Below are 10,426 nucleotides of genomic sequence, written 5' to 3'. Positions count from 1 at the left end.
AAATAAAATAATAAAAAATACATTGTTGCATACGCCACGTACGCTACACACTATGCAGCTGTAGTGTACGCTACGACCCCTGTATTATATGCTATAGGGGATTTATGCTATTTAGTACGCTACACTACGCTACGTACTGTATACTATGAGCACTATTTGAAACATTGCTCCTAACCTCCACATGATTCAGTTTGAGCCATATCAAGTTGACTCGGCTGAGTTTCGATCAAGTAAGTGAGTTTTAGAACTATGTTACAATTGACATTGGTCCTTGGCATCTTTTACATCAAGATATTCATCACTGAAATTTCCGTCCAATTCTACACCACCAATAGCTAATAATTTATATAAAAAGATGGCAAAAGTACAGTAGTCAAGGCCCACTAAAGTTTGGACCAGATTCATGCAAATATTGATATCACAAGTATCGAAATAACTATACATATCCTATAGTATTAAGTTCATACCAATCATATTGTTTGAGTCTGTTTGTTTATTTTGTTTGAATGGTTCAAAGGACCCACCCCTGGATGAAGTTGCTCTCGCCAGCTACGCTCCTCGGAATGTTTGCTTCAGGAGGAACAAAGTGGTGGTACCTATTTCAACAGTTATTGATATTAGAAATGTCCATGATTGCTCCCTCTCTTTTTGGTATTTTTCTTCTTTTTTTTTTCTTTTTTTTTGGACAGGTAAGCTGAGCTTGAACCAAAGATCTTGATGTTGAAGCATGCCCTATCTACCATTGGGCTAGGGGATTGAACTCCATTTATGCATTTTTTATTCTTATCATATAAAGAGTGTACAGATCCTTCAATGATGTGCTGGTAGATTATTGTGCCAGGCTGCTAACATAAGGAATCCTATGATCCTTGTTTTGTACCCGCAGGCCAATGGTTTGTCACCACATTGTAGGGCGCGGATTGGGCACTACCCCCACCAGGACCTACGTAGAGATGGACGGTCCTGTCAGGGGCTCTGTGGGTTTTACCATGATGGATATTTTTATCCATGCCATCCATCCATTTTGACAGATCATTTTAGGCCATGAGCCCAAAAAGGAGGCAGATTGAAGGCTCAAGACCACACTACAACATGAATTCAATCCCCATTGCTTCCTGTGGTGTGGTCCACTTGAGCCTTCAATCTGCCTCCTTTTTGGGCTCATGCCCTAAAATGATCTGTCAAAATGGATGGATGGCGTGGATAAAGTATATACATCATGGTGAGCCCCATAGATCCCCTGACAGGACTGTCCGTCTCTAGGGGTCCTGGTGGGGGTAGTACCCAATCCGCACCCCGCATTGTATGGGTCATGATACGAAAACCTACTCAATGGAAGTATAGGAAGAAATGCAGCATTGGATTGGCAAGCTATTCATATCTAGGACAATCTTTTGGGTATGGTTCATCCTGGATCAAGGATCAGATCATATAATTCCTATCCATCCCGGATCAGGATTCATTCACCTGATTTTGAACCAGCAAAAACAATGTAGAAAGAAACTGAGATTTATACCCTATTTGTAAGGTGGGTTCACACTCCATGGGAGCAGCTTGAGGTGCATTTATAGAAAAGGTGTTGTTTCCAACCATGGCTCCAGATTCCCAGGAACCTTGAATGCATCTGAATGGGCCTTGTCCTTCGGCTTCGAGCTGACATCAACCACAAGAAAAATGGAAGAACAGTGATTATCAGCACACACCCAATTGAACTATGAATATTTCATGAATAATGACCAGGATTAAAGTAAAACCTTAATCTTAAGCTGCTTGTTTATGTCCCCAAGTTGACGTTCCTGCCAATGTAACAAAAAAGGCATATAGATTTTAAACATATAAGGCATCATCATGCTAAACATTTGATGGAGTTTGCTAGAGCCACATGAACCTTTTCACACAGCACACTTCCCAACTTGGCAAGTGTGGGGCATCTGAATAATCCAATCATCGACCCTTGGTAAGTTTTCTAGACGTTCTGACCCCCTGATGATGGGAGAAGCCTGATTTTTGCCTATGGTCATCATGATGGTGGGGCCCAACTTATGCACAGCTCCGTTGTGACACAAACATGCCAGTATGGCATTTGTGCTGAATGCATGGTGTGTGTGGAGAGGGTGCATGTGGGGTAAGAAAACCTCTGGATATTGAATGATGGATGCATATTATTAAATGCACTGCATTATAATAGGAGATTTGCAGTGAAACTGAAAAAAAATAGACACCCAAATTTTCTATTTGTCTTTCCAATCAGCTAAAGGCATGTGTCCAAAATTGTCTAGGATAGATTAGATGATTGTCATCTAAAACTGAAGAAAATATTGTATCCATTCGATTCCATGTAAATCCATCTCCACCTATGTCCAATGGGAGGATGCTAGAACTAGTTGTTCAGGTTGAAAGTGTTGTAGGGATCTCAAGTTTCTATGAAGGATAGACATTTAACATCAAGGTACAAACAAAAAAGAAGATATCATTCTCAGCAAATAGCAAGGTGATAGATATAGGACATGTTATGCAGATGGAAAGGATGGCAAATGACCCCCTTTTATAGTTTAAATAACACATCTTGCGATTTATCATCAAGATAGGGAGAAGACCCAAGACATTTGCAAATTTAAAAAAAACAAAAAAAACCCTAGAGAGAGACAAAAATCAGAGAAAAGGAATGGAAGATTTTCTTGTATCAACGGCTAAAGACAAAAATCATAAACCATGACAGTCCTAGGATTGAGTAAAAGAAATGAATTTGACTAAAATGCACTGGATATTTAGACCTCTTCTACAGGAAGGTAAATCTTCTCGGGCTTATCTTGAGATATCCTAGTGGCCTTCCCAATCTATCTAAAGGTTTGCACATCATAAGAATACCCTCATAGTACATAGAAACTACATGAATACCCTCGTAAAAGTTACACCACTATTTCTTAACTAGTTACGTTATATAGAAATGGAGTCTGCAACCTTTCCAAAGATGGGGTCAATTTCATTATGCACACAATAGAGTGAGAACAACTCTGTGATGAGGACATCCAAGCACTGGTTAGAGTATACCAACGGAGGAGGAGAGCTCCCATTTCTTTACGGCTAAGTGATGCATACATGGAGCCCCATGGGCCTAAATCGAGTGCCTAGCCCGTTGAAGACTCCACATGCATGATTATGCATCTTTGAAGGTCCCACACTGGGAAGATACATGTGAGCTACTTAGTTGGTCCATTCCGACCGTTGGATCATCGTCATTGGACATCTTGATCATGGGTTACGAAATAATTTAGTTTATTTAGTTGTTTATATGTTTTGTAATTTGTTTCTTTAGCTTATATTTTTGATAAGATTAAGGAGTTAGGGAAAAAGAAATTATTTTATTGAGCGTCTTTATGTGAAACTTTTTATCTGAGAGCATCTTTTTGTAAAAAGTCTTTTTTGAGACTTATTAGGCTTGGACGTCCACACCCTAACCATTATTAAACATATGAAATAAAAAATCTCCTATATTTGGAGTGGTTTGAAGCCTCCGTGATTCCATCTTATCTATCTCTCTTATTTTCTTCTTTCAAAGCAATATCTACACTATTCTTTTTCTTCTTTTTTTTCTCTCTCTACTTTCCTCAATATCTCTTATTCTCTAATCCTTTATTTTCTTTGTTTTCCCTAAAACTCATCCCTAATCTCCTCCAAGACCCATCTAAACCTATGCCTACTTACATTGTACCACCATACAGACCTCCACATGTGACTGTACGACTGTACAGATAAGACCGTACAGCCGTCCGTATGACCAACCATCTCCTCCCTATTTCCCTATTTGATCCTTGTTGCTTTCTCTCTAAAATTCACAACTCTAAGCCTGAAACCCTCAAGCCCAATCCTAGAACCTAGATTTTCCAAAACCCTAACCCTACATTGTCCTAAATCTCAAAACTCTAATTCCCAAATTCTAACCTCCCTAGTCCTAAACCCTAATCCAATTACCCAATTTCCTAGTTCCTAAAATTAACTCTAACCTACCAAAACCTTAACAAACCAAGAGATTCCCTTTAGAATTAGATCAATTCCTATGCTAGATGGAAGTCCTACCTTCCATAGGTCCTATCTAATTTTATGTTTTATAAGATCTAACTGATGGGTTGTGATTTAGTCTTGAATCTGAGCATAGTTAAATACTTGAATTCATTAAACTTATGATTGATTAGCATTATTTTGTGATTTAAATTGTTCCAGTTAATCCATTGATGATCTCATTGCATCATTCCAGGCTACGCTATCCATCTTGCATCACTCTGTTTCTTGATCTCAATCTTGTATTATGCATGAATTAGGGTTTTTTTTTTTTTTTTGTAAATCACATTGAATCATGGTTTGCTTTGTAGAATGGGCTATATACATAGCATATGCAGGAGTTTTCTTAAAGTGATATCAATAACTTAGTAAAGTAAAAAAAATTTCTTCAAACATTGATGATTGTATTTCTAAAAGGTTGAAGCCGCGAATTTACAAGAATGGAAAAATAAAAAGATTTACAAATCCCTCCAACACTCCAACAAGTGAGGAATGATGTTAGATGCTAGTGCCCATTCCATCATACAAGATTTAGCCCTACAATCAATCTCTTACGATTGCCCCTTCTGATTTTTGAAACACCAATCGTTCCTCTCAATCAATAATGCCCAAATACTTGCTAACAAGCATAGGTGCCAAATACTCCTCCCAATCTTCCCTATCCCTCCACCATGCCACATTAAAAGTTATCAATAGATCCCGACGATACCCATGCTACACTGAATAAATTGAAGAAATTATTCCATGTTTCTCTCGTGAATGGGAATTGGAGAAAAAGATGATCTACTGACGCAGGGATGAACGTGATGAGGTTGATCAACGTCTTCCTCAAGGATAACTACTCTGAATCCACAGAGCTTCTCTGGACTCTTCACAGAGATTTCTTGAATCCACGAGGGGAAAAAAAAAGCAAGAAAAATAGAAATAAATTCTATAAAATTCGTAATTTGATTGATGAATGAAATAAATGAGTTCACAACCTTATAAATAGGGATACTAAGCGATGGAAGAAATTTCAGAATCAAACTACAGCTAAAACTCCTAGAATTCGCAACTTACTATAAATAGTAAACTTACTATTTATAAACGGTCGTGATTTCCACTAGTGCACAAGGTTTTCGGCCAAAAATAGTAAGTGTCCTATTTGGTTTCACCACGTTGTTCTCCTAATTATTTTAAAAGCACTTTTCACATTGGGCGCAACTCCGTAAGCCCAATGGATGAAGAATTGTAATCAAACTAAAACTTACTATTTATAGTAAAAACGGAATTAAAATAGGGAAACAACCGCCAATCTGATGGTATTTCACAAATTTGGCATGGGCAACTCGGTGTAGAGGGGTTAGGTGGCTAAAGTAGCTAGTCCTACCACAAAATCATATATGGTACGTCGAATAACTCATCCCGAATTGCGTGATACTCCCGATTTAAGGTCTGATAGTCCAGATCACTTCTGTCATCGACCGGGCCTTTTCTGATCCATCTTGGCCATGAAACTGTCCGTGACCCGCTCTACATCAGTCTCCTCCACTTCAAAAGAACTCGTCCTACTTTGGTTCACGATACTCGGTTAGGCCTGCGACGTTGAAAGTCCGTGAGATCGCCATGTCATTTGGAATATTAACAACGTAAGCGTTGTCATTAATCTTTCGGATAATGGGTACCGATCCAATCTTCTTATTCTTCAATTTTTTGTACATCCCGGTTGAAAATCCCCTTGCGTAGATAGACCATAACGTAGTCGCCCACCTAGAACACTTTTTATCATTGATGCTTGTCCGCTTGCTCCTTGTACTTCTCATTCGAGGCATGTAGCCTGGTCTGTACCTTCGCATGAATGTCCATGATCCTGTTTGCCATATATTCTGCTGCAATGCTCATGCCTAGGAGCTTGGGCAGAGGGACCAAGTCAAGTGTGTGGCGAGACACTCGTCCGTAAATAATGTGGAACGGGAACTTCCATGTTTAGTGGTTCACCATGTTATTGAATGCAAAATCTGCTTGAGACAAGGCCAAATCCCACTGCTTCGGTTTTTTACCTGAAATACATCGAAGGAGGTTTCCCAACGTGCGATTCACAACTTCAGTCTGCCCATCAGTCTGTGGGTGGTAGGCGGTGCTGAACTAAAGTCGTGTATCGAATCGAGTCCACGAAGTCTGCCAAAAGTGGCTAATGAACTTTGTGTCACGGTCAGAAGTAATGGTCTCGGGGACCACGTGTAGCCGCACAACCTCTCTGAAGAATAGATTCGCCATGTGTAGCATCGAGGGTCTTCTTGTATGGAATAAAGTGCGCTATCTTTGAGAAACGATCTACTACCATGAACACTGAATCCATGCCGCGTTGTGTTTGTGGGAGACCAAGCACGAAGTCCATAGATAAATCCTCCCAAGGGCCGTCAGGCACAGATAACGGAGTGTAGAGACTCGTATTTTGAGATTGCCCCTTAAATGTCTGACAAACACGACAACGTTGTACTGCTTTTCTCATATCACGTACAAATTACAGCCAGTAATACCACTCTTCCACAAGAGCTCGCGTCTTGTCTCGCTGAAGGTGTCCACCAAGGTCACTTCCATGTAGCTCCTGAATAATCTGCTCCCTTAAAGAACTTTGGAGGATGCACAATCGATTCTCTTTGAAGAGGAAACCGTCTTTTATATGCAGGTCATTGGGATGACCTTCTTGGCACTTCATCCAAGAATCTTTGAAGTCCTCGTCCTCGGCGTACAGCTCCTTGAGACAGTCGAAGCCAACAACCTCATTGGTCATTGTAACAAGTAGTGATGCACGACATCTAAGTGTATCAGCCACCTTGTTCTGCTGCCCTGACTTGTGTTTCAGAACGAACGTGAATTCTTGTATAAATGCAACCCATCTAGCATGCACATGATTCATGTTAGTCTGAATATTAATAAACTTTAATGTTTGATGGTCAGTGTACAGATCAAACTTTCTTTGAATCAGATAATGCCACCAATGTTATAGCGCCTGAACAACTGCGTACAACTCAAGCTCATATGTCAACTACTTCTTTAGGGTTTCGCTGAGCTTCTCGCTGTAGAAGGCTACCGGCCTGCCTTCCTATGATAATACTCCTTCAATTCCAACATATGAAGTGTCACACTCAACCTCAAATAGCTTGTCGAAATTAGAAAGAACCAAGACCGGTATTGTGGACAACCGATGCTTAATCTCGTGAAAGCTTTTGTCAGCCTCATTGGTCTATTGAAACGGTCCCTTTTTTCATGCAATCTGTAATAGGTGAGACTATCGTGCTAAAATTTCACACGAATCGATGATAGAAGGTCGCCAACTCGTGGAAACTCCTCACTCTATGAATGTTTGTCGGGATCACCCATTCCTTAATGGCTCGCACCTTTTCATCGTCCACACGGATGTCTGTGGACGTTACAACAAACCCTAGGAACAATAGGTTGTCCGTTAAAAAGCTACACTTCTTCAAGTTGAGGTACAACTTGTTAACTTATAGGACTTGCAGCACCTGCTTGAGATGTTCCCTGTGCTCTGTCTCATCCTGACTATATATCAAGATGTCATCAAAATATACTACCACAAATCGGTCAGTGAACGGTTTTAACACTTAATTCATCTAACGCATAAAAGCGCTTGTTGTGTTCAATACACCAAAGGGCATGATCAGCCACTCATACAACCCTTCCTTGCTCTTGAATGTCATTTCTACTCATTACCAGGTCAAATATGAATTTGATGGTACTCGCTTCTCAGGTCTAGCTTAGAGAACACCTTGGCCCCTTCTAGCATATCGATCATGTCGTCCAACCGCAGTATTGGGAACCGATATTTGATGATAATTTTGTTGATTGCCCGACTCTCAATACACATGCGCCAACTCCCATCTTTTTTTGGTGTTAATAACGCTGGTATGACACATGGGCTCATTCTCTCTCTCTCAAAAGACCCTTACGGATCAATTCCTCCACTTGCCCTTGAAGTATCTCATACTCCTTCGGACTCATCCGATAATGAGGGCGGTTGGGCAAAGCTAGCCTTAGGGACGAGGTCTATGTGATGTTGGATGTCCCTCATGGGGGGCAATCCATCGGCAAATCTTCAGGCCAGACTTCTTTGAATTCGTTTAGCAATACCCTTAAACTTAGAAGAATGTTTGAGGGCTCCGATTCCTCACCCTTCACTACTACTGCATATACCTCGCCGGTTTCCTTTGATTCCTCTATGAAATCCCGAATGGTTAGGAGGGAACTCCCCTCCACTTTTGTGTCCTTCTTGCAGAAGCATGATATTTTGTCTCGGACATTGTATGTTCTCACACCTCAACAAAATGGTATTGCAGAATGAAAGAACCGTCATCTTCTTAAAGTCGCTCATACCATTCTCCTAGGTATGCACCTAACGAAACATTTTTGTCGTGATGATATTCTAAATGCCATTTTCCTTATTAATTGTATTACTTCACGTATCTTGTCTTACAAATCTTTATTTACTATGACGTATCCTCATAACAATCCATTTCCTCTACCTCCTAAAGTTTTTTGTTATACATGCTTCATTCAAATTTTGGATGGTAGTAATGATAAACTTAGCCCCTGGGCAACTAAATGTGTCTTCTTAGCGTACACTTAGAGTAAAAAAGGGTATAAGTGGTATGACTCCTTGACTCGCAAGAAATGTCTCTGCCGATATTCCATTTTTCTAAGTTCAAGGTCGATCCCCCCGTGATCCTCTTGCGAGTCAGAGGGAGCATGACACTCATCCTCCTCTCACCATTAGTGATCACAGCGCGACTCTTTTCCCCTTCTTTCCACATCCTGTTGGCGAGACAAATCTTCACACGCTCAACTGTCTACCCTTCCACTCACTTTGGATGTTAGCTCAGGTGATTCTCCTACCTCGAGTCTAGATCTCCCCATTGACTTGTGTAAAGTGCCACAATCTTGTACTTAGCACCCCATTAGCAATTTTGTTTTATATGTTCATCTTTCACCATCCTTTCAGTCGTTTGCAGCTTCCATTTAGTCACTAGACTATTCCTCAAATCTCTCTCACATGCTCTTCAAAGTCTTGATTGGACAAAGGTGATAATTGAAAAAATGTCTGCTCTTGAGAAGAATCATACTTGGGAGTTAGTTCATGACAACGGGGCACAAACTTGTTGGATGTTGATGGGTTTAAATGATTAAGTTCCTTCCAAATGGCTCTATTGATCGTTATAAAGCTCGGCTTGTTGTTAGGGGCTACGCGCAGACTTATGGCGTGGATTACTTCGAGACATTCTCTCTGGTAGCTAAGATTAATTCTATTCGTATGGTGACTCCTTCGCTGTCAATTTTTCATGGTCCTTGTTTCAACTTGATATTAAGAATGTATTTCTTCATGGGGATCTTGCAGAGGAAGTCTACATGCATCAACCTCCTGGCTTTGTCGCTACCCACAATCCTACGCTTGTATGTCGGTTAAGGTATGTCGCAACGATAATGGTCACCATAACGGTCACCATCGTTACCTTTACGATACAGGTTGTAACAGCTATTACGGCTCCCGTAATGGCTATTACGGTCTTTTTTATTATTATTAAAAGGAAAACCCTGAGAAACATGTATTTGCCCCATAACATTGGAAAAAAATAATCCGAAAAACTAGTACCTATCCTGTAACATACCATTACGGGGTTATTATGGCCTTTACAAGGGGCGTAATGGGCCATTAATGGCGGTTATAGGTAATTTTTTGCATAACGGCCGTTACAACTCAATAATGTGTAATGGTTGCCACTGTTACCTTTACGTAACGGGCTTTACGGCACACCATGATGTCAGTTAAAGAAAGCTTTTTATCGACTCAAATAGTCCCTGTGTGCATGGTTTGAAAATTTTAGTTAGGCTCTCATGGAATTTGGCTTTGTTCGTAGTCATGCCGACCACTCCCTCTTTATATGTCGTCAATCGACAGGCATCATGGTTCTCATTGTGTATGTGGATGATATTGTACTGTCTGGCAGTGATTTGGTTGTAATGGAGGATGTCAAATAATCTCTTAGGACCAAATTTGAGATCAAGGATCTTGGTCATCTTCGTCACTTCCTATGAATTGAGGTTGGTCGCTCCATATCCAAGGTGGTCTTGTCACAACAAAAATATGCTCTTAATCTTCTCATGGAGACCGGCATGTTAGCATACAAACCTCCTACCACCCCCATGGATACTTTGCGGAAGCTTCATCAAATTATGATACTCTTCTTTTTGATCTTGGGATGAATCACTGTATCGACGCCTAATAGGTCGGCTCAATTACTTGACTATTACTCGCCTAGATCTCTCCTTCGCGGTGGGAATTGTTAGTCTATTCATGAAAGCTCCCCGTTCT

General features: G+C 40.5%; 1 protein-coding gene across 1 annotated transcript in view; it reads right to left on the bottom strand.

The window, feature by feature from the left end:
- Positions 1-318: 318 nt before the first annotated feature.
- The window catches only part of LOC131249065 (agamous-like MADS-box protein MADS3), a 99,093-nt gene continuing 88,985 nt past the window's right edge, over positions 319-10,426 (bottom strand). Inside the window, exons 6-8 of the mRNA XM_058249630.1 lie at positions 1,755-1,796; positions 1,517-1,653; positions 319-596 (exon numbers count right to left, since the gene is read on the bottom strand). Coding sequence (XP_058105613.1) covers positions 512-596; positions 1,517-1,653; positions 1,755-1,796 — 264 coding nt within the window. The 3' untranslated portion in view covers positions 319-511. The remainder of the gene's footprint in view (positions 597-1,516; positions 1,654-1,754; positions 1,797-10,426) is intronic.

Source organism: Magnolia sinica, chromosome 6 (assembly GCF_029962835.1).
Source record: "Magnolia sinica isolate HGM2019 chromosome 6, MsV1, whole genome shotgun sequence".
Classification (NCBI taxonomy): domain Eukaryota; kingdom Viridiplantae; phylum Streptophyta; class Magnoliopsida; order Magnoliales; family Magnoliaceae; genus Magnolia; species Magnolia sinica.
This window is presented reverse-complemented; position numbering and strand designations above follow the sequence as displayed.